The 25,729-nt window shown below is 35.5% G+C and overlaps 2 protein-coding genes across 15 annotated transcripts in view; one reads left to right on the forward strand and one right to left on the reverse strand.

Annotated features, from left to right (window-relative positions):
- Nucleotides 1-13,151, reverse strand: part of LOC136036527 (CD109 antigen-like) — a 64,728-nt gene extending 51,577 nt beyond the window's left edge. Inside the window, 4 exon segments of the mRNA XM_065718830.1 lie at nucleotides 840-1,064; nucleotides 3,065-3,257; nucleotides 5,721-5,819; nucleotides 13,018-13,151. Coding sequence (XP_065574902.1) covers nucleotides 840-1,064; nucleotides 3,065-3,257; nucleotides 5,721-5,776 — 474 coding nt within the window. The 5' untranslated portion in view covers nucleotides 5,777-5,819; nucleotides 13,018-13,151.
- Nucleotides 13,152-16,679: 3,528 nt separating this feature from the next.
- Nucleotides 16,680-25,729, forward strand: part of LOC136036050 (fat-like cadherin-related tumor suppressor homolog) — a 401,362-nt gene continuing 392,312 nt past the window's right edge. For all 14 annotated transcript variants that reach the window (XR_010619615.1, XM_065717994.1, XM_065717993.1 and 11 more), the window contains exons 1-2: nucleotides 16,680-16,771; nucleotides 22,045-25,442. Coding sequence is in view for 13 of the 14 variants with exons in the window: in XM_065717994.1 (XP_065574066.1) it covers nucleotides 22,118-25,442 (3,325 nt within the window). In the remaining variant the exon portion in view is untranslated. The remainder of the gene's footprint in view (nucleotides 16,772-22,044; nucleotides 25,443-25,729) is intronic.

The following is a 25,729-nucleotide window of genomic DNA, read 5'->3' on the forward strand; positions in this document are numbered from 1 at the left end:
GGAATGACAAGTTAAGAAATTTTATCAACGAGATAAACAAAAATTGAATGGCCTTAGCTTTCCAGTATCGGATGTTTCGTAGATGATTTGGTCTTCTTCTTTCGCTATCTCTAAAGTTAATTTCAAAGTATTTGAGCTATGTACTTTCACACCAAAGTAAAAATGATGCGACACTAGACTCTTAAAGTCCGAACCGGCAGTACTGACCTCCTATTCATGGCCCTTCAGCCAGGCGGCAGTGCAATGGACCAGGCAACCTGTGCTTTCGCAAACCCTTCCTGTTTACCTTCCCCGGAATTTTCCAGGAGCCCATTTAGAACCTGATCGACTTTGGCTAAGCTTACAGAGTCATGCCACTGATCCCGTTGAAAGTAAAGTAATTTCAATTCAAGCAAGTTTGATTTCATTAACTAAATTAAGTTAACACGATATACTACCTTTTTAATTGAATTCTTTAAGCAGAAATAACTGGAGAAAAAACAAACACACACTATTATGCATACTAAAAGCTTCAACAACACTGGGCTTAAACTATGGCGACACAGTGACAACACGGAAGCAGACTAACTGCCATAGCTCATACACAGCTTTATCCATTTGAACAAAGATCAATAATAAAACTATTATTTAACAAAAAAACGTAATTAATTTAACGTAATTAATTAGTTAAAATTAACCAAAACCAAGTTCCTTAATTAAAACGTAATTGATTAAAATCTTGATTAAGAAATTAAATCATGATCAAATTAATTAAATTAAAAACGTAATGAATAAATTAAAACGTGATTAAAAACGAAATTCGCCATTAAAATAACTGGAGAGAAAAAAAGAACACTTACACTAATATGCATATCAAATGCTCCAATAACACTGGGCTTAAGCTGTGGCGACACAATGACAACACGGAAGCGGACTAACTGACCTGGCTTATACACAGCTTTATCTGTCTGAATAAAAACTGACAAGCTCTTGTGTTTATACTCCAAGTCTGTGGAGTTGCTAAAAGTGATCCCTCCAAACCCATTGGCAGTCAATTTGTAAGTGCCAGGGCCAATACCTCCAACCTGAAAAATAAAACGAATAAAATAACTTGTAAAATAAATTTTGTAGAAATCAATAAAAATCAAATGAAATAAATTACCAAATATTTTATGCATTCAATCTGAAATACTTAAACTTTGATGTCAACAATAGATTTGAGGGGGTGATAACCCTCCTCATATTTAGGATAAACCTGGTTATATATTAAAAATGACCACAAATTAAACATAAAAAAAGCTTCTGAAATGAAAATAAAGAGCGACATTACATCAAAGCAAACAGAAATTGTTCCAAATGATTCTGTATTTTCTGAACACCCATTCTTTGCGCTATGGTTTGAAAATAATTCCCTTAGACCTCCACTGTCCACCCTCACTGTTGGGAAGTCTACAACAATTTTTATGTGCCCTTAGGCCTCCGTCAGTTGTATCTGAATGACAATTAAAACCTGGGGGATGGGGACAATTTTGTTGTTTATTATCAAGGAAAATACGAAAACAAAATTTTGGTCCCCAATTATTCCTCCCTCAACGGAAATATAATCAACTTATAAATTCCTAAAACTAATATCTCAAGCCCCACTTGCAGTCAATTTTTAAGAACGTGGACCAACTGCTGTCCCGTTTGGGACCATCCCCTAATTGGATGGCCAAAATTTTCGGATGGTTTCTGGATAGTCAAAACACAATTAAAACAACACTCGGACCAAGGTTGCCAACTTGCCCTCTTTTTGGGTGAAATGCACTCTTTTTTTTACTCATTTCAGTAAAAAAGGACAATTGAGGACAAAGAGTACAATTGGAAATACATTTTTCAAAACTTGGGGACGGGGGCAATTTTGCTGGGTTTTTTTTTAAGGAAAATGCTGAAAATATTTTTGTCTTGAATTGTTCCTCCCTCAACAGAAATAAAATCATCTTGTAAATCCCTAAAACTGATCCCTCCAACCCCACTGGCAGTCAATGTCTAAGTACGTGGACCAATTATTGTCCTCTTTGGAGCCATCCCCTGATTTCTGGATGGCCAAATGACTATTAAAATAATACTCGGACCAGGGATTGCCCTCTTTTCGAGTCTTTTTAAACGCACTCTTTTTTACTCATTGCACTCTTTTTTACTCATTGCACTCTTTCACTCAACGGATCGGAATTGCACTCTTTCTGCCAATTATTGGTTCTTTGCACTCTTTTACAAAATGATGATAGAAAAAGTATTAGCAAAATAAAAAAAAACTTGAAATTATTTGAGTGCAAAAGATGCAACAGCTAGCCAGTATGATCTCTGTTATGTATACCATGACATTCCCCAGTCGTCTTTCCAGTATTTCCAACCATTTAAGAAGCAGTAGTTCAAATCAAAGTCAAATTAACAAGTAGAAACGCGGAAATTCATATTTAATAAACAGGAGTTGTCTTCTGTAGGTCGTCGAATCCTCCTAGTCTTTTCGTTTTTTTTTAAAAAAAAATGCAACATTAGAACGTTTTGGCACAGATACAAAACTTTTTTGGGACAAGACAAACATTCAGATATGTTTTAACTATGTATAAGTCAATCCTTGTAGGACTCAAAACAGCTTGAAGTTAATTATGAATTATTTCTGTTTATGCACTGGGAAGTGTTCTTTGGAGATAAAACAAAGAATTTGGTTTATTAACTTTATCCTTATTTATAAAATTCTATGATTATAATTGATTCTATGAATTATATGATTCATAGAATATGGAAAATTCTATGATTATGATTATTGGTATATCTTGATGGGTTCTGACTTGTCCTCGACCGATATTGCAAATGCATCGAAATGAAATGTTATGTCACTTGTATCACTGAACATTTTGGCAAGCTATTGATGATATTTTGACAGAGTAACTAATTTTTGACAGAGACATTATTTAATACTAATTAAATTTGGGAAAACGCTATTAACAAACGAGAAGCACCAATCTATTTTTCCCCTAAATACTGTAATGACTAGAAAAGGATGAACAAATATTGATACAAACAAACAATGAAAAAAAAATACCTGTAAATTCACAATTTGGGTTGTATCTGGTTCAACGACAACAGATCGATCACTATTCACAGGACCCCCACTGTCTTGAACTCCCTCGATTCCAACAGTAACTTGAGTCGTTGTGTTGACATTATGTGTGCTTATTGCTACATGAAAATCCAAATCTGGGCGTAGAACCTTTGGAGCAACAATGGTATAAATCCTATTAAAAGAAAAAAATGCCTTAGCATAATTAGGAAGCTCCAAAGAGTTTACTCCAATAATTAGAACTTTTGGTGTGACAATAGTGTAAATCCTATTTAAAACAGAAAATAAATATTTAAGTATAATTAAGAAGCACCAAAAATTTTGTTCCAATAATAATTACCATCTTTGGAGCAACAATATCGTGAATCCTAATTAAAAAAAAAAAAAAAAAAAAAAAAAAAAAAAAAATCTCCGAGCATATTTAGACAGCTCCAAAGATTTTGCTGCAATAACTAGCTCTTTTAGAGCAACAATAGTGTAAAGCCCACTTAAAAAAGAAAAAACATTTGTCTCAGCTTAATTAAGAAGCTCCAAAGAGTAGTCTCCAATAATTAGCACCTTGAGCTACAACAGTACAAATCCTTGACGTATAAGTAAAAGTTCAATATAGAAAATCCTTTTATTTGACAGAGAAAGGAAAAAATCTCTGGATATTTCAGTCACATATACAGTGGCCGTCTTCAGCAAATAAACCAGGGATACTGAGATTTTTTATGTTGTTTGTCTCTGTTGAACTGTTAACTGAATGTCATGGAAAGTGAGATATTCTCAAACAAAACAAAATGATTTGGATAATTAAAAATATGTTCCAATAGAGCCGACGTGAAATCTTCAGGCTTGAAATTTTGCTTTAAGGACGATGAAATAGAATTATGATGTTGCAATAATCTCATTTTCAAATTCTGGTTATTACATCCCACATAAGAACTTCCACAAGTACATAGGATTTTAAAAACCCCACTGGTTAAATTCTGACCGGATCTAGCGACAGTGTGGGAAGTTGGAGGGGGAAACTGGGAATCTTGGAAAACGTGAAAATTGAGGTATCTTTATCATATAAATGGGTGATCGGACCTTGATGAAACTTGATATATAGAAAGATCTTATGTCTCATATGTTCCATTTTCAATTTGGATCGGATCCGGGGACATAGGGGGTTGGAGGGAGAAACAGAAATCTTGAAAACTGGAAATCTAGGAAAACGCTAAGAGTGGAGAGATCAGGATGAAACTTGATGGAAAGAATAAACACAAGTTCAAGATACAAGATTGACATCATTAACATGTATCAGTCTCTTTGGGGGAGTTGGGGGGATTTCCAGTGCTTTGGCAAGTTTGGTGCTTCTGGACATGCTAGGACGATGAAAATTGGTAGGTGTGTCAGGGACCTGCACAATTTGACTTGACAACAGTCGTTTTCCCGATTCGACAATCTGGTGGGCTGGAGGGAGAGAGAAAAAAATGAAGAAATGAGGTATTTTGAACTTACGAATGCGTGATCAGACATTAGTGAAATTTGATATTTAGAAGGACCTTGTGTCTCAGAGCTTTTATTTTACATCCCGTCTGTATCCGGTGATATTGGGGGAGTTTGAGGGGGAAACAGGAAATCTTGGAAAACACTTAGTGGAGAGATCAGGATGAAACTTGGTGGGTAGAATAAGCAAATTTTGTAGATACATGATTGATGTAACAAGACTTGATCCGCTCTCCTTGGGGGAGTTAGGGGGGTCCGGTGCTTTGGAAAGTTTGGTGTTTCTGGACGTGCTAGGACAATGAAAATTGAAAGACATGTCAGGAACCTGCACAAATTGACTTGATAAAGTTGTTTTCCCCGATTCAACCATCTGGGGGGCTGAAGGGAGAGGAAAAATTAGAAAAAATGACGCGTTTTTAACTTACAAGTGGGTGATCGTATCTTAAAAAAATTTGATATTTAAAAGGACTTTGTGTCTCAGAGCTCTTATTTTAAATCCTGACCAGCATTAAGTCACTGATTTTCCTTTTAGATCAATCTATTGATTCTTAGAATTTTCCTAAAGCTTGTGCCATGTGGGCTCTTGGCTCTTCTGACCTCGTCACAAGTGCCATATGAGCTCTTAGCACTTGTTTTTTCAGCAGAGCACAAATTGTGTTCTGGAGAAGACGTGGGGGTTATCAGTTCCACTCATATTAATTTTTGCTCGTTTTGAGTTTGACTCTGCTATATTTATTGAAATTCCTACTCGTTTTGAGTTTCATTTATTTATTGATAGTGATTTGTTGTAGTTTTATGCTTAGAAGGTTATGTGACTTAATTTTTGCTCATTCTTGGCTTAATGAAGCTCTTTAATTTTCTTTGAAAAACTTGTTTTGTGGAAGAAGCTTTATATATATATATATATATATATATATATATATATATATATAGAACCACTGGTGATTCTTTGAATTCCTCTGTATAATCCTGGCTGATCCAATGAAAATCTTCTAAACTTTATAGAGCATGTATTTAATGAAATTGACTTATAGCAAATTATTAAGTATTGAAAGCAACTGTGTTTTATTTTCTAGTATCAAAAAAAAATTTGCAAAAAAGTCCAGCATTTTTTTCAGCCTTTATTGTATTTATACACTACTAATCTTGAAAAACAACTCACCCTTCTGAGATGACTCCAGTGACAAGCACAGCAAAAACAATCAAAAATAATTGCATTTTTAGAAGGTAGATGGCAGAAACAAGACTAGACTTGAGGAACCTACAAGACAAAAGCAAAAACCACTCTTAGTCATAGTCATGCAGTCATGTATCAAGACTGCAATGTTTTAATCTATTGCAGTACAATAATAGCTAATAAAAAAAATAATTTTCTATCAAATATAAAGAAAAACATATATAATAACACTTGGAGGCACATTGCTGTATATTCAGTCAATGCTATTGACTATGACAAGAAATGTTTGTTTATAAAGACAACCACAATATAATATTTTTTTTTTAATCAATCTTTATCACATACAAAATTTGCAGTGCCTTCAATAAAATTTCTCAAAATTTTACTGAGATTAAAGATCACTTTTGACAAAAATAAAGATAAAAACATTGTGCATGTCTTAAATCAAAAATTTAAAAAGGCTAAGTGCATTTTTGCAAGTTTTATTGTTAATATAGGGATATCTTCTGATGCTGAGGGCCCATTAGTAATCATAAAAATTGTAATTAGCTGAAAATTAGATTGTCATCTGGATTACAAAGTAAATAGTCTTTCTTGTGGGTGATATAGTCAATATCCAATTGCCAGACTGTTGAAATAGTTTACATATAACAAACATGGATAGTGACTTTGCAGTTACAGGATTTATGGGGTTTTTTCCCCACTGCATGTTTTGGCTATGTATATTCAACATATTTAATTTTCACTTGGCATTTTATAGTTTTCTAATATTGCAGAATTGAGACACAGCTTGATAACATCCTGAATTAACAGCTCCTCTGAAGGGACATAATAATAACAAAAGAGAATTACCATTGTGTTTGCTAATAGGTGCTCTTGTCAAATATATTATTTGCTACTCTGGCATTACCATACACCCCATCCCCCATCTTGTTTTTTTCATCTTATTAAGTGTTGTATTTCTTTGTTATTGAGTAGCTGTATTTTCAAAAAACATCTGTACATAGCCATAGATCATACAGAGAGAAGAAATAGTATATAATAGCAGTAATTGTTATATTTAGAAAGAGTGTTAAACAAAAAATCAAACAAAAAATTTCTATCAGCTTTATATTCTTTATTGTAATTTACCAAAAAAGAATCATAATGTGCATATGAAAATGACTATATGGTTGGTATGTGTGCAGCAGATGGTTACCGCCTGAGCAACCATTCATGGTTGCTCAGGCAACCATTCATAACCATTCATGGCTTTAAGCATCCATGCTTTAAGTGGCAAACATGGCCTTAATGGAATCCCTTATGAAAAAGGAATATAGTGTTGGTATATGAGTAGTGCAGAACCGCTAAAGCAATGGTCCACACCTGCTGTTTCAACAGAGATTCCAGTCAAATGATAAGATTATTTTTAATTGTTAAAATATATTTTGTTCTAAGCCCTTATCCCCTATTATTTGCAAATAGAAAATGGTTAGCTACTAAAGATTTTTTATAACACTTTTAAACTAGCATAAATACTCACTTATATCAACAATAAAAGTGTAACCCCTATTCCCTTTTAGCTGATTGATAGATATACAGCATACTATAAATATTCACATTATTTTTTTGAATAGCACAACTCTGAGCTGTAGCACAACTCAGAGCTCTCTGCAGCACATTTGCAAAGAGAGGAAATAGGGTATAATAGCAGTAATTGTTATATTTGGAAAGAGTGTTAAATAAGAAATCAGGCAGAACATTTCTATGAGTTTTCTATTCTCTATTTACCAAAAAGGAATCAAAATGTACTGAATAGTTGACAGCAGTTTGTGTCTGCTGTGTCAACAGAGATTCCAGCTGCATGATAAAATTATTTTTAATTGTTTAAATATATTTTGTTCTAGGCCCTTCAAGTGACACTTGTCCCCTATTATTTGCAAATAGAAAATGGTCATCAAAGATTCTAGAAACCCTTTAAAACAAGCATAACTACTTACTTATATCAATAATAAAATTCCAACCCCTATCCCCTTTCAGCTGATTCATAGATATACAGCCCACTATAAATATTCACATTATTTTTTTTTTTTTGAACAGCACAACTCTTTTCTTCTTACTGATTGACTGGCATTTGTTTTGAAATAATAAAGAAGAAAAGCACTGAGCTATTGGAAATACAGTTACAATCTACAGGGTGGACTGTATATTTATCTATCAGAGGGGGGAAGGGGTAGTGAACTAATACATTTTAGGAATAGCATGATGTAACATCCTACACTTTGGAGTAAATAACTCTCAAAGCCAATACTTTATGGACTCCAATGATGGTTCCAAACAGCCACCAGTCACTACAGAAAAGATTTGAGAGTCTTGATTGATGATAATCTCAAAATCTGTTTAAATATGCAGTATATTGTAACCAAAGCCAACCAAACTTTTGGTATAATAAAGAGAAAACTCTGTAGTAAATCCTCTACAGTGGTTACTAAGCTCCTAAAGGGCCTGATCTGAAATGAATTAGAATTTGGAAAGTCCATTGCAACTCCAGTTAATAAGCTTGATCAATCGATTCTGGAAACTGTGCAGTAGCAAGTAACAAAATACATAAGGGGTTTCCAAAACTGGCTATATTCAACCACATTCCACAGGCTCAAAATAACATTTCTCAAATACAACCATAGGCGTGGGGATGTATCAATGGCATACAAATTGAATTGCAACCATGATATGATCCCAAACCTGTTCCAGATAGACAGTTTTTCAAGAACAAGAGGGCACCTCCTGAAGCTTTACCAAAAACATGCCAATACTAGGCTGCAAGACAAATTTTTCTCCAGCCTTGAAACTGAACTATGGACCTCCCTTAGCCAGAATACAGTCATATCCTCCAGTAATGAAACTTTTAAGCCACCTGCTGACATAGGTTGGTACAGCAAGCCATGGTGCACAGTTTAGGATGCACCTGATTCACCATCATCATTCAATGACATCTACCAGATTTGCTCTTATTGCTGGCAAGTGTGATTATAATCACTCTTGCCATTTTAATCTGATTAATAGAAAAGGTCATGGTTAGTAATAAAACCTTTAAGTCACATGTTGACATAGGTTGGTACAGCAAGCAATGGTGCACAGTTTAGGATGCACCTGATTCACCATGATCATTCAATGACATCTACCAGATTTGCTCTTATTGCTGGCAAGTGTGATTATAATCACTCTTGCCATTATAATCTGATTAATAGAAAGGTAAATATTTACTGGTTGGCCACTTCTGAAGGAAACATGCTAAACAAATAAAAGTAGTATGAATAGATTCTGTATTTTATGTTATTTCCAAATATCATGGTTACTATTTAAACTCTACAATCTTAACCCCCACTGTATCCACTGATGGTCCCATATATAGTATGAATAATATATTTCTCCATCAATCAAATCCAGTTTATATTACATGCTCTTTGTCTGAACAGTTTTCTGTTCATGATCATGAATGTTGATGATGTTTAGTTTTATCTGATTAAGAACAGTAAAATTGTGAATATAAATATTATGTAAGAAAAGAAACCATGATAAGATTATATAAATATAATACTTTATTGACAAAGAACTATCCTAAGCTAGAAAAAATACCCTAATATGTGTTCCAGGTAAAGAAATGTAAAAACCAAAGTATTTGCAACCAAAAACATAATTTAAGTCAAAACCTTTATTAATAAGAGAAACATTTCTCTTATATCTACATTTTCAATCATTTATTAATCACTATTGATAACTAAAAAGGATTGTGTAAAACAATAGATTAAAAGATAGAGCTAAAAAATTGGAAACTTAAAGAGACAAAGGAGTAACTTTGATTCAGAACCTTTTTATGGTGCACCAAAATAGGATGCTCCTATACATGGTGCTCAACAATAGCTAAACTTTTTCAAAATCTCTTAGTAATAGCATATATCAGGAGAGTAAAGTTGGGATTGCTGTGGAAGCTAAGGAGGGGAATTGGGGCTTAGTTGGGTTGTGAAACTCAGAGAAAATGTACTCAATATGATGATTTGAAAGCAAATTTTATCTGCTTTTCTCTCAAGGTGGTAATGAGTGCAGCTTTAAGGAGGAAGAAGTATGGGATTTTACTCTATTTGTAGATCATGAGCAAACACTTTTGGACCAACTTGATTTTTTGCTAAGTTAACTTGAATGTTAAGTTCATTTCTTAACTAAAGAGGGAGAGGGAATAGATGTATTTACTTCAAAATACCTTCCCAGGACATACTTTAGTCTGTAGATTCATCCCTGAAAGTTTCATTTTCCTAACCTAAATCCTTCCCGAGATAGCAAGAAGTCAATTAACTAGGATTTTACTATTCTATTCATTTCTAATGCAAATGAATTTGATACAGTTCAAATGTGTTAACTAAAATTATTCTGTATATAGTGCAGTAGGCTAAAAACTGTTGTTTTTAACCATATAGCCAAAAATAAAAGCCAAAATAAAAAGTTGTTTTTTATATAGCCAAAAATAAGAGAAAAAGGTATCATTTTGGAGGCTCCATAAAGGGCTCAAAGCTGAATTTCCAAGAAACTGAGTTTTATATTTAGTAAGAACTTACCTTACCTTAAATTGCAGCTTGGAGCAATATAAGGATTTTTCCTTGTAGAAACTCCAGAGTTGATAACACATGATACATAGTTGAATATATACACTTGACTAGTGGTTTGATGTTGCTGATTTGAGTGCTTTCCAGTTATACTTTCATTCTTTTTTTGACCATTTGTTGTCAAGATGGTTCTTAAAGCTGTCTGTGGTTTGGGCAGCAATGGTATCTGACAGTAATTTGTTCCAGAGGTTGGCAACACAGTTGGTAAGAAAATGGGTGCATTGCCACTTTGAGGAGAAATGCCTGAATAACTTCAAGTTATGTCCACTTGTATAAGAATCCTGAGACACCAGAGGAAGAAGACCAGGAACTGCCTTTGAATTAATAAGCTTATGAACCAGAATGGCATAAAAGTTTAAAAACCAGAATGGCATAAGAAGCCCTATCTTCTTCTATAAACCTGAGTTGGGAGTTTCAGCTTGCATAGCCTTGTAGGGTAAGGGAGCTAATGCAGTCCACTCACCATCTTAATGGCTCTTCTCTGGACATATTCAAGAATTTTAACATCTTTTTGGAAAAAGGGAGGTGCAAGGACCATTACAAAAAAGAATCAAATAGGCTAGTGTGTAGCCTACACCTTATTTGTAGGTCAGTAATGTAAACTGACCCAAATCCACCAAATTGCTTTCTACAGGAGGTTCACACCATCTCAGCTTTCTGGATATTTGGTTTAGGGTAATTTAAGGTAGGCCAGAGGCGCCATTTGGGCCAAATCTTGGGGTGGGCATGAACTCCATCTTGCCCTCCCCCTGACTCACTTTGTGTTGCATAAGAAAAAATGCAGGTTTTGGCAGCACATCAATCGAATATTCTATGTAAAAACACATTTCCAACACCTGTGTGTTGCTTGGAAATGTACTGTAACCAAATGTGGAACTCAGCCACACTGACCTCTAAGATTAATTATAACATTGAAGATCACAATCAACAAGGTTAAGTGATTAAACTGAAAGTGGAAAATTCAACCAGACTACAGGCTGGCCTTCCTCAACAAGAAACTTTCTTATAACCAAAATCTTGGCTTTCCTTCAGCAGAAATCTTTCAGATCAAATATATTTACAAAAAGGAAAAACATAACAAGAGAAAAACATATTACAACACCCAAAGTAACAAGGGGAACTGCCAAGTTTTCATCTTTGCAAAATCATCAACAAGATGGTCATAGTCCAATTTTTTACTAAATCCTTCTCTACAAACATCAAAAGGAGGTGACTGAGACAATTGTCTCCTGTTGTAGACTGCAGGTAGTTTTTCACTATTTCTAGGCTAGAAAACAAATGCTCATTGCTTGCCGTTGTCACAGGAAGCATGGCAGAAATACAAAGTACTTTAATTACTTCTGAGTAAGCCACTGGTAATGCCTGAAGATAGTTGACAATGTCTAGGAAATTTTCTGGCATTTTCTCCTCATTGAGCAAGAAACACTTGGCAATACCAGCTTGAGATTCGAGAAGAATGTCATTGATATCCAGCTTGCTGTAAAGAGCAGAAAAATGCTTGAGCAACTCTGTGTCCATAAACTAGGTTGAACTTGGATCCAAGGCTTCAAGTATGCTCAGCACTGGCAAGTTATCTGTGAACCTTCTGTCAAATTTGGCTAGTAGATGGTCAAAAGTCTTGGAGTACTCTTGCTTCATTTCATCCACCAAAGTAGTAGTTTGATTTCCAGATTGGATGAAGTTCTTTCCTAGCATTGAAGTTGTCACAAATTGTTTCAGATGCTTGGTGATCTTTTGAGTTCTAATGCTAGTGGCTATTAATACCTTTATATTTACCAAACTAAAAAGTTAATAGGCTTAATGATGTAAAGTCTTCTACTTCTCTCTGTGCTCTTGTCTTTAGAGTTGGCCTACAATCTGGGGTTTGACTGGTAGAGGATGTCAAGCATCTCTAACTTTCATAAGGTTTATGTGTAGAGCATAAAAGTGTTCATTTATACATGTGATACAGTACATGTACATAAGACAAGGGCAGAAACAGGATAAGAACTGACTCAAGTAATCTAAAACAGTGGCTTATATTTACTAAAACAAAGAAATAAACACCAAAATATTTGCCTGGAACTGACCTATTTTAATCTGTCAACTTAGAGGAATTACTGCAAGTATTCAGAATTTATAATGTTAATATAATCATCTGGGCAATGGACATTTGACAGAACTTGAGAATTTAGTTATGTATCTAACCTACTTTCAAACTCTTTGGTTAATAGGCGTGCAGTAGCCTAATTTCAAGTCAACTGGACAGAATGGATTATGTTGGACATAATGGATTATTATGGCCGGCAAAGGGTCCTTTGTGGTGGAAGCTTGGGCCCCCCCGGAAAATCTGGGGTGGGCATTTGCACACCCCTGACCCCCCCCCCCCAAATGGTGCCTCTGAAGTAGGCCTACTAGCCTTTCAATAGCCTAGGCCTTTTCAGGACCTAGATTCATTCCTAAATATTTCATACCAAACTCAGCTACTTTCAAAGATATTTCCGGATGTCCCTTAATTAGAACTTCACCCAAATTGAAGCTGTTAAACCAAAGTCAACCTGCTTACTTAACCTAGGGCTGGTCTAAGCCAGGTATAGGGTATTGAATCACAAAGTTGATGCATATTTTAACAAAACAACCCCTCTCTGAATTAAGAAAAAACTTACAATTTAAAGAAAATATGATGACAATCAAAAGCTGACTAAGATGCAATGCATATAATTAGCTCATTTGGGGGGTATGTTTACAGTTGAACCACCCAAAAATCTGCATATTAAGTAGAATTATTTCTTCATATAATAAGTGTTTACCCTGACGCTACCTATAATAATTGCTGAAAGATGACGTGCTAAAGACCATAAAATATTTATTTCACAAATGGTCTTTTTCAAATATATGCATTCTTGTGAAAGAATTGTTTGATGTCCTAAGGTGGCGCAGTGGATTTGACCTTAGCTTGGTAATAAGGGACCCAGAAATCGAATCACGCTGCAGGAATGCACTGCTGCAGGGCCGACGCAGGGACCATAGTAGTCAAGAAGCGTCGTTAATTCTTAAATAAATAAGAATTGTTTGATCTTTCTTATTAAAATATTGTATAGTAGCCAATTTTCCTCAATATTTATATAAAAATTTAATATTAATTCGTAATACGAAATTAATATATAACTAAAAGCGTGTCCCCAAATCATGGTGTTTTACCTTAGCCTAATTACTTTAGGTTTTTGTGTGCTTTCAAAGACAAATTTATTTGTTTTTTTCGCAGTCGGCTAAAGAAACTCCAATTTTTTTCACTTTTGAAAAAAAATATCGACGCTGAAGCTAAAAATAGAAAGGATACCAAATAAAGAAATCCATAGCAATAAAAACATAATGTGACAGACAATTATATTTTTGGGCTCAGTCCAAAACTTATGCTGCAAAGATTACGCTTCAGAAGCACCTAACCTTGTTTACACCACTATCCACTATATACTTGGAGCTACCATACCCAAATGAGCCTTAACAGCCCCATCTGGCGTTTCAAAGCCTTTTTTTCTCTAAACAGTGACTCATGCAAATTCAGGTATTTTAAAATGAGGGATAGGGTATACAAAGAATAATTATGTCTCCAGCACGCCTGCCATCTTAAAGCCAGCTTTATTCCTACAAAATTACACATTAATTACGTCAGGAGTCGAATTTTCTGTGAAACCAAGAAAGTTGGTGCAAGCAGTTTTTGATCCCTACCCACTGGCGTAATTTTGTCAAAATCCTGAAGGGTGGGGCAAAGTTGGAGCCAATTTTCCAAAATCAAGTGAAAATGACAGTAAAAACTAAACAAATAAGCCATTTGGTACCATAAGGGTACTTCTAACATCTAATTACTATAAGAGCACTATATGCTTTATAGTATTATAATACTATGATGTACTATAAGTACCTTATAGTACTTCATGAGACTATAAACGCAAATACGTACTAAAAAAAAAACTAATTTGTTTCTGTTGATGCTTGAATCATGCAGGTTTTACTTAGTTTTGACAAAATTTTGGAAGAAGCGGAATTTTAGCTTATAGCCACCACACCCAAGTTCTGTCCAGAGGTGAAGTTTGGTTAATGCTAATGAAATGAAACAAAATATGATGAAAATATAATACTTTATCAATAAAATTTTGAAACCTACAACTTAGAAATATGCGCCCAGAACTAAAAAATTTCACTAAGCATTGCGTTAAAAACAGTTCTGTCTTCTGCCGTTACTTCCGCCTGCGAAAGAGTATAAAGTCGTGATGTGTCCATTGACGCACAACTTTGTTTTGGGTGAAACCTCCTTATCCTGGGAAAATCTAATTACCTCTTCTTCAGTCCTTGGCAAACCCCAAATTTTCATTTTAACATCAATTGTCAGACACTACTTACTATCAACACAGATGGCAGGGAGAATAAATTTCACCTCATCGTCTGAAAAACCGGTTCTTAACCAAACTTCCCTTCTCGAGTTCTCCACAGAACGTGAGTGTGGTGGCTATAAGACACAAGTACATACTTTAGAAGCCAATTTGGCCCATATACCTGCAATTAGGGAGGTTGGGGGTAAAGTTTAGTGGATTTGCATGCCTAATGTGTAAGGTACAATTATTCTGCATAATATGTATGCAAGAATTGTTTTCTGACTTCACATTGTCCAATTACTTTACCTCCCCCCCTGGTGTGCAAATATATAGACCAAATTCTATATTTTCCGTCTATTCTAGCACTTCTCTGCGTCTTGTCTCACGCTAAGCTCGAAGAAACTAACGAAAAAAAAAAAACGGTTCTATAATTTGTCAATGAATGAACAACTTTAGCGGTAGTGGGTGGTTTTCAGACCACCTCCCACCCCTAGAGTAATCCTCTTCTATTTTCAGTTATAACTTCAGGCTTTCATATTGTGTTTGTGTCTGATTCCAAGGGTATCAGACACAAACAAAAAAGGGTAAGGCTTACTTTGATGCTACTCCTCTATGTGGAAATGTTTCAATTTTATCGTTTAAACTTATACAGTAAACAATTAAACAAAAACCTACTAGAATGATTCAAACAGTGTATATAAATAATATAAACAATATCAATTGTCTTGCCGGCTCATATTGATTTGCTAAAAAATATACACTTGACAGCAAAACAAAATAAATTTATTAAAAGTTGCTGATGCTGCGTTTTTCCTAAATTAGTTATTCTAAAAAAATGTATTTTTTGTCATTACTCACAGACTCGATTAAATTATTTATGCTTGTCTACTTTACAAACGAAGAATTCCAAAGGTATTAAACTTAAAAGCTCTTACTTTTCTACTGTAAAAAGGTTCTATAATTTTGATGCTATAATTTTTGATATGAGAATTTTCAATACGGATAATACCATTAACACCAGAACAAGCCATGAGAATTGTTGGATGCAAATCATTCCCAAATTTAATCCCAAAGAATTTAGTCTCTATGACTTTTTCTGGAGGACTCATAAACACCCACCGAGCTAATTTACACAAAACATTTGCGGCCTAGCAAGCGAGTCTTTACAAAAAGTTTCAAAAACTATTTTGAACAATTATACGACTAATAATAAATAAAAAATTAAAATAAAAAAGTAAACCAGCAAGATACCAAAAGAAGGGCTTGCAGTAAAAACAATGACATCATTAATAGAAAAAATGATAAACTGAATTGAATAAGGGTAAGAAAACGAATTTTTTAAAGTACTTTATATTAGAGCGAATCTGTCAGAGCAAAAGTAAGGCAAGTAGGGGACTGGTCTTCTTTAAAACCATGGAGTAGCTTCTTGAAAGGCTTCTTTGATGCTACCAAACCTTTTGATCATGTAAAGTATTTTCTACTGTCTTTTCCAACTTTATATTTACTTGATCAGTTATTTCATACTCCCCCCTCTCCGCTATATTCTACTAAATTTCCAATTTAATACAAAATTAATTTTTACCTTCCCAGCTATTCATTCGCTCTCACTGGAAGGAAAAATTCAATTTTGAGTTAAATACTATTATCTTTTGGTGAACTCGGGTATAACATTTTACACATTTTTGTATCATTACTTATTTTTAATCTAATTAGCCATTATTGACATCAACTTCGTTCTTTTTCAACAAATCTGACTATGTCACAGGCACTTGTTAAATTATCTTCTTAACTATGGTTTGTTCACGAGAAAAACCAATGCTACTTGACTGCTCTCTATTCTATTTTTTAAAATTCTTAATAGATGGCAAATGTGCATCACAGCCAAAGGCCAAGTACAATTTACACCTGGTTCTCTTGCTACTAAAAGAGTAAAGCCAGTTGAATTTTACTTGTTGGTTAGGAAACAATCGGGAGACTTTTAATGGATAAAAATAGCCCAATACGGGTTTGAACCTAGGCCTTTGTTGAATAATCTTTATTTAATTAGGTAAGAACAGTTTTGAAAACTAAAGATCAATGGAAAATCTTTCCAAATTATTGTTCGAAATTTCCGGCCACTTTAGGTGCATTATTGCCCTCTTGCAAAGCTATTGAGCCCGGTAGCTTAGTGAATTTAAATAAAAAAAGGGTAAAATTCTAGTTAATTGACTTCTTGCTATCTCAGAAAGGGTTTAGATTAAAAAATGAAACTTTCAGGGATGAATCTACAGACTAAAGTATATCCTGGGAAGGTGTTTTGAAGCAACTACCTCTACTCCTTCTCCCTCTAAAGGGCCCTAACCTTTGATGACCTTTAAAAATATGTGTGTTATAAAAGTGAAACCTTGCAAAATAGATCTTCTGCTTAATTGAATTACAGCAAAATTGTTTTCAGATTCATAACTTTGCTCAATTCCATTTTATAAGGTTTTAAAGATATGCCAATACATTTCCTAAATTTTGAAAAAAAAACATTGATATGGCTCAAAATTCTACTCAAATAAAACGAATTGTATTTTCAGAACTAAAGGCAGAGAAAAAGCAACTAGTAACTGAAAATAAGGTAAAATGTTGTTTTGTCAAAATTTCTATAGGTATAGACCTGTCATGTAAGCAAATTTCAGGGCCCTATAGAGTGAGAAGGATTGGAGGTGGGTACTTTAAAATACCTCCCCGGGACATACTTTAGCCTGTAGACCCATCTCTGAAAGTTTCATTTCCAAACCTAAACCCTTTCCAAGATAGCAAGAAGTCAATTAACTAGAATTTTACCAAAAAAAAGTTTTTTAAAAACTGAAACTAAGGAGCAGGATTAAAACAAACATAAATTATTCTGTATATGAAAGGGGCTGTCCCCTCCTCAACACCCCACTCTTTACGCTGAAGTTTGGCTTTCTCACAACTCTACTTAATAAAACAATATCAATATAACCAAAAAAAATCCTCTCTAAAAATACCCTTCCCGGTCTCTTTGCACAGCCCTTGCATTCTGGTGCTAGAGGACATTCTTTGAAGCTCTCCATGCAGCGTTCCACGAGTAGACATAGAAGCCACTTCTTCAGCCAAAGAATCATCTATATGTGGAACCAGCTCTCTGAAGAAACAGTTTCTGCTACTTCAATTGACATGTTCAAGTCCCACCTTGATAGGGAATGGCTCTGCCAGGAGTTCCTTCACAATTGGGAAGCTACAGAGTCCTCCACAAGAGTCTAATCTAACAGCCACAATCTACACCAAACGAATTCTTTTTTTTTCTCATGGAGCATCACAAGGATGGATAATCCTTATATCGCTCCAAGCTGCGATTTAAGGTAATTTAAGGTAATACAAAAAAAATTGCGTAAAGAGCTGGGCGTTGATGAGGGGACAGTCCCTTTCATATACGGATTAATTTTCGTTTGCTTTAAGTTTTAATATCGCTCCTTACTTTCAGTTGGAAAAAAAATATTTTTTTTTATTGAATTTCTGGCCGTTTATGAATTAATGCAGGTTTTGAATTTGGCTCACCAAACATGAATAATTAAAAAGAAATTTTCATATTAATTTTACTTTTTTAACTAATAATAACCTAAGTTTGATTTTTGTTCCAGTTGTTAAAGAAAAAGAAAGTTGTTAAAAAAGAAACTTTAGTGTAAGAGCGAGCTACTGAGGAGAGGCAACCCATCTCATATACAAAATATTTTCTGTTGCTTTTTACTCTCAGTTTGAAAAACTTGTTTTTATTTAATTTCTGATTGATTTTCAAATAATGTCCAGAAATCCAGCTCCCCCTCCATGGGAAATTCCCTTCCCCCACGAGAAATTTGTCCATGGAAATAATCTCCCACGTAACTTAAATTATCGATATTCGTGCAGCTGATTTTGTAAGGCGTAGTAACAAAACGGCCAAAGAGGTCGAAACTATTTTTGTGAAAATGAAAGTCATAAGTTGAGCCTCAAATTAATTAAATGGACGATAGAAAAGATCTTTAAAAGATATGCATAATAGGCCTTATTTATGTTCACTTTTTGTTTTAATGTTATTCCTTACTTTCAGTTGAAAAAAAAACTTTCCTTGTCAATACCTCGCTCTTTACGCCAAAGTTTTAATTTTGTGAATGACCCCTGATTCACAAAGGCCGTTTAATTAGAATAAATAGGTCTTTTGAGATTACTAAAAATACTTTAGCGTCAAGAGTGAGGTATTGACGAGGGGATGAACCCCCTCATACACGTAATAATTTAAGTTAATTTTAATTTTTTAATGTTGCTCCTTACTTTCAGTTCAAAAAACTTGTCTCTTTATTTAATTTCTTATTGTTTTTTAAAATATGCTGGGAAATTCAGCGCCCCCTTCGCGGAAATTCTCTTCCCCCGTGAAAAATTTCTCCATGGTAAGATCCTCCCATGTAGCCCTCTCCCCTTACTCCCCCACCAGAAAAAATCTCCCCTGAAAACGTCTGTATGCTTCGCAATAACCAATACTAGGCTATACGTAAACAAAGGGCAGAGTTCATGATTTGCATCCCTTCCCCCGGGGACTGTGGGGGATTAAGTCGTCCTCAAAGACATAGTTATTAGATATTCCGACTATGCTGAAAAAATGGCTATCTCACAATTTTGATCCGGTGACTTTGGGGAAAAATGGCAATAACAAGGCAATTTGCTGAGTATGACAATAACCCCCCCCCCCCCTAGGAAAGTGTGCGACTTTACCCTCCCCTCCCAGAACAATAAACAATAATTGTCTCTAAAAACACGTATGCTTTGGCTCTGGGGTTTTCAACCTTCTAACCTGGGGCATTATTATCTGGGAAATTGTATCCGGCTATCTTGATTTGTATGCCAATAAATTATGTAAGTACTTAGGAAATGCTTTGACTGGGAGTTTTCCAGAAAAAAAAAATGAAAAGATTCACTTTTTCGGACATTTCCGTTGAAGTTAATTGAGGAAAAAAGACGTTTTTCTCTCCCATGTTTTATTAAAATTAAGGTGTTTTGTGCTCGGAGAGATTTAACGGTGTACAAAAAAAAAAAAACGGTTTTGACTAAACTAACTTCAACGTGCGAGTCTGCTCAACCTTAGAAATGAAGGAGACAGCTTTCCTCTCGTGCACAAACTTGGGGGTTTGAAAGTGTGTCTTGGGAGAGGACCCTGAAACATGAGAGCACAATCCAAGGGAAACAAATTAAAACATTTCTGTACTTGTAAGATATACCCCCGACCTAATATTCTTCTAATATGTTTCTCTGACGCTCAATCCTAATGAATTATACCTTAGTATGATACAAATATAATACTTTTTGGACTACATGTTGGTATATTGGGAGGGGGTAAAGCACAGTGGGTCTGCATACCTAATGTGTTAGGTACAATTATTCCGCATGCTATTACTACTTCTTGGCACTCACCGCAGCACCAAGCCGCCTGAGCCAACACAGCCACGCACAAAGTTGCCCTCTCCCCAGACGCACATTCGTCAAAATTAGATTAAAATACAGAGCTTTTGACCACATAATAGCAAGGAGGGGGGGTTCCCTTGTTAAAACTTACCTTCGAATAAAAGTCCTGGGTTAGGTCTTGTAAATCTTCTGCTAATGTTGGGACGAGAACCTTCACCGAGATCTTGCATTGAACCTAGCAAAATGCAAAGACATGTATACTGTAAAGATTGATGATATTGATCAACGGTAAAAACGCGTCATTCTCTGGAGATTTGTAAAACACTACACTACAGTTAGCTATATGCTTTTATTATTAAGAAAAAGAACTTGCGTTAAAAAAATAGGGAACCCGCTTATTGGAAAACTATGCCGAGTTTGAACATTCTTTTGTATTGTATATAAGGCCGTATCCAGGGGGAGGTTAGGGGGTTCCCCCCTGAAATGTTTCTCCGGCTTGTAAAAACGTAATAAAAATGGAGACAAAGCAAATCGTTGATGTGTTTTTTAAAGTTTTTTTTTGGTACTTAGGTTATATACGAGAAGCTTTCGAGACATTACCTGGTTTTCATCCCAGTTAGTTTTCAATGTATAGTGATAGAATATAGTGTCTGATTATGGATACCTATATTTCAATTAAATATTTAGTTGGTATTTTGGTTAGGTTCGGTTAGAATAGGTTTGTTTAGATTACGTATTTGATATATGCTATGCTTTACCCCCATCCCCCTAATGTACAAATATATAGCCCAAATTTGTTTCTAAACTATTATATTTTTATCTACTTAGGTATATTTCATTAGCATTAACCAAACTTCACCTCTCGGGTGTTTCTCCTATAATACTTAAGTATCGTTTTTTTGTTAAACCTCACTCGGAAAAAAATATTGTAACCCCTCCCCCCAAAGAAAACTGGATACGGTCCTGACTGCGAGGATCCCTGAACTTAGAATAAGGTGTTGATTTGGCCTAAGATCTTTTGTCAGCCTGTGATTAGGGTGAATCTGGGAAAAGAGCACGCCGTCAAAGCAGGCATGTCGCATGTACGGACGGTCAGTTTCGTGGATGATCACGATTTTGATAAGCACAAAAATATGCAAATTATTTTGAAATTAAGTGAAATATTCGAATTGAGTGGTAGAGGGGGGAGTGTCCTGCATATCTACCTATCCGCCTGACACCGATTCGGTGTTGCCCCCTCCCCAATGAAAAATACAAAGAAAGATGACTGACTCTGTGGTGTTCCATATCTGTCTGGAAAGTATGGAGACACCTAGTCTGTTATTTCAGTCTAGTTGTTATACTTTATTAATCCCATAGCTCAATATGTCATACATTCATAAAGGCAAGAATGTATCAAGAGTAAATAAGTAAATCCTTCAGCTTATGCTTTCCTTATCTTTGGCTGGAAGAGCAAATTTCTATTTCAGAATACTACCTTTATACCGAAATAAGTGTCAAAGATATGATTTTGTATACGAATATAAAATTGGAAAAGAACTAGGGCAGGGACTTATGAAGGGGGGGCTTCTCTCTGAAATCCTGAATTCTTCTGTATTGTTGGGTCTTCCGGCCAAATTATCAGAATCAAATTATTTTTATACCCCCCCCCCCAGAAATATCATGGAAACGTGGCTGTATGGGAGACTTAGTTTTAGCTTGGAGCCGGAATTTTTTTGTTGACAAACTTGTCCCACAAATAATTTTGGCTGTATGCAGGAATTCACTAGTTGTACGTTATTTTCCGTTTGAATTTTCATTTATATTACCTTCTAATCTGGCTATGATATAGTATTTAAATAATGTTTATTAAGATGTACACTTTCAAGTTTTCTTTTGACTTCTTTATATTTTTTTTAGGCCGAGAAGGATATTCAAACTCTTTATAGAATGGATTGTTTGACTAGTTGAATTAGTGTCAACGACGATTGAAATGAAAGTAAAGTGGTTCCTTGCCACATTTGTGGCATTTCAAGTGATTGGCACTACTCTATCGGCGACTTTTAAGTTCACAAAAAGTCGATATAATGTCTCTTTCTATGAAAATACAATAACGATGGCTTATGGAATTCCTAGTGAGCGAATGGGAATTTCTACCGGAAATTTATTATTTAACGCAGCACCAACAATTCGATATAAAATAATTCGTGGTATGAAAAGTGCTGACAATTATTTCAAAGCTGAGGCTAGACAAATTGGTAACTTCTGTTTTTTATTAATTAGAACGAAGACTGGTACTCCGAATGTACTCAACCGTGAGAGAAATAGTCATTATAAATTTAGCGTCCGTGCGACGATGAAAAGTGATACTGGTGATAAAGAAATTGCCGAAACTGAGGTACATGTAACCGTATTGGACGATAATGATTTAAAGCCGATATTTTTCCCATCAGCTTATGAAGCAACGATTCCTATCGATATGCCGTTGCATAGGAGTATTGTAAAAGTAACAGCAGAAGACGCAGATGTTGGTATCAATGGTGAGATTTATTACAGTTTTCGTGAAGCCACAGACCTCTTTGCTATCCATCCGATAACTGGAATTGTAACACTAACCCGGCCTTTGTTGGAAAATGATGGGGATCTCTATGAGCTTACTGTGTGTGCTCGGGATCGTGGTCCTCGACCGCTGTGGCAACAGAGTGATGAAACAATGGCTTTGGCTTCTTTAAGAATTGTCACCGTCCCTGTTAACCTTCACGATCCAGTGATAATAATTGAGGAACTAAGTAATGTTATTGAACAGTCGCATGCGGATATTTACGCTATTGTTCACGTTTCTGACCCCGATGAAGAGGGGGGGAGTACAACTTTAGAAATTGTCGATGGTGACACGGACGGAATTTTCAAAATCCGGAAAGGCCGGAATCCTAATGAATTCTATGTAGAGATGCTAAAACTTATTGATCGAGAGAGAACTCCATGGGGATATAATTTAACTCTTAGAGCCACAGACGGGGGAAAGCCCCCTCGGTCATCAGCGGAAACATTAAAAGTTGTTGTATCTGATAGCAATGATAATCCACCTGTCTTTGAAAAGCATACATATAAAGTGGAAATTAAAGAAATAGCACCCGTCGGTACTCAACTCCTTCGTTTGAAAGTAACTGATAGCGACATGGGTAAAAATGCACAAGTAATATTTGCTATAGCTGGAGGCAATGAGCATGAGTGTTTTCGCGTTAACCCTCAGACAGGTGTTTTATACATAGCATCCCCTTTGGACGCCGAAATTAGATCCGAATATACCCTGACAATAAGTGCCTTAGATCAAGGCAACCTTGGAACGAGAAAACAGTCATCTGCGAAAGTACACATAAAGGTAATTGATTGCAATGACAACGACCCAGTATTTCCATCCCCATCCCTCGATATTGATGTTGATGAAAATGAGCCAGTTGGGGCAATAATCACTCACGTTTCTGCGAAAGATCCTGATTCTGGTGAAAACGGATATATTAGTTACAGCATTGCAAATATTATGCCAACTCCTTTTGAAATAGATCCATTTACAGGGATAATTAAAGCAAATGAAATACTTGATTATGAAGGCGGGAAGCGTAAATATGTAATTAACGTGAGAGCTTCAGATTGGGGTACACCTTATCGGAGACAGTCTGAACTAACCTTAACTATTTCAGTAAGAGATATTAATGATAACAAACCGCAATTCTTAACTGTTGACTGTTCAGGAAAGATATCAAGAAATTCACCTTATGGTACTGAATTGATTACACTATCAGCCGTCGATTTCGATGATAAAGGAACGGTCACATATCGTCTGATCTCTGGTAATGAGGACGGTTGTTTCTCCCTGGACGCCATTACTGGAACAATAGCTGTATCGTGTGACCTAACAGATGTTGGAGCAAGCGAAAGGACCTTGAATATAACTGCCAGCGATGGTCAATATTATTCTGATGTCACATCCATAAGCGTTATTTTAACTGGCTCACGGAAAAGAACTGATTTGAATATTTATGAAAATCGTTTTAGCTGTAATGAATCTCCGGCTAAGAAAATTATGAGTGAAATAGAACAAAGTCGTGAAAAATTATTTTCTGAAAAGGAGCCAAGTACTTCCTCTGCTCGCTTCAGTCGAAATTTATATAGTCCTGAATTCGTTGATTTTCCATCCCAAATACGTATCAATGAATCCGCCTTAGTGGGCACTCCCTTGCTAAAACTGGAAGCTATGGATGCCGATCACGGATACAATGGCCTTATAGTTTTTGCTATATCAAGCGGTAATGATGATTCATCATTTGATGTGGATACAGAAACCGGTTGGCTCAAAGTAGCCGCTCCACTGGACAGAGAGCATAAAGCTGGTTATGTATTAAATATCACAATTTATGATCTTGGAAATCCACAGAAATCTACGTGGAAACTATTGCCAATCACCGTGACAGATATTAACGACAATCCGCCAAAATTTGAAAATCCAATCATTACAGCTACAATCTCAGAAAAATCTGTTGTTGGCGAAACTGTGGCTCGATTGTTCGCATCAGATACTGATGAAAATGATAACGCCAAAATTACTTATCATCTATTAACGGATACTGATGATTTCAGGCTTGACCCACACTCCGGATTACTTACTGTATCGGCACCGCTTGATCGTGAACAAAATGACTACTATGAATTGCTGATTATGGCTAGAGATATGGGCGATGCTATTAATCCCATTTCGCCTGTTCTTACATCCCAAGCCATGGTTCGAGTTAAAATCTTAGATGTCAATGATAACAAACCTAGCTTTTCATCCAATTATCAAGTGGTAAAAATACGAGAGGATATACCGATAGGATCGGTAGTTGCTATTATTTCAGCAACTGATCCAGATTTAGGCAAAGGCGGCGAGATTAAGTATTCCATAGAGCCAACTTACCCCTCAGAGAATCTTGACCGTTTTTTGATAGATTCCAAAACTGGCACTATTCGACTCAACAGAAACCTTGATTACGAGGAACGGCAGATATATAATATAACAGTTAAAGGAGAGGATCATGGTGAACCCCATTTGAGTAGCACTTCCGTCCTTGTTGTGGAGGTAGTTGATGTAAATGAGAATGTTCATCGTCCTAAATTTGAGGAGCTTGTGACGAATTTCACTGTAAAAGAAAATGAGCCAGTGAGTACGGTTGTTGGAAAGGTTGTGGCGGTCGATTTTGATCCCCCTGGTGAAGATTCACGAGTTGCGTATTCAATTTTGGATGGAGATGGATTTGGATACTTCAGTATTGATAGAGAGGGTAAGTCCCTTTTTCTTACCTTGCCTAGAAATTTTTACTTCCTTAAGAATACAACCTAACTTATCCAGGGTTGTATCCAGGATTTTTTTTGGAGGGGGGTTAAAAGGGTTTTTCGGAGGGGTTTTACAAAAAAATGCATCAAAAATTCGTTCCCTTTCATCTTTACTACGTTTTCACGAGTCGGAGAAACATTACTGGGGGGGGGGGTTCAAACCCCCTAACCTCCTTCCTTGGTACGGCCTTGAACCTATACTTACGAATTCAAACGATCAAAATTTATTTTGCTA

Source organism: Artemia franciscana, chromosome 15, assembly GCF_032884065.1.
Source record: "Artemia franciscana chromosome 15, ASM3288406v1, whole genome shotgun sequence".
NCBI lineage: Eukaryota > Metazoa > Arthropoda > Branchiopoda > Anostraca > Artemiidae > Artemia > Artemia franciscana.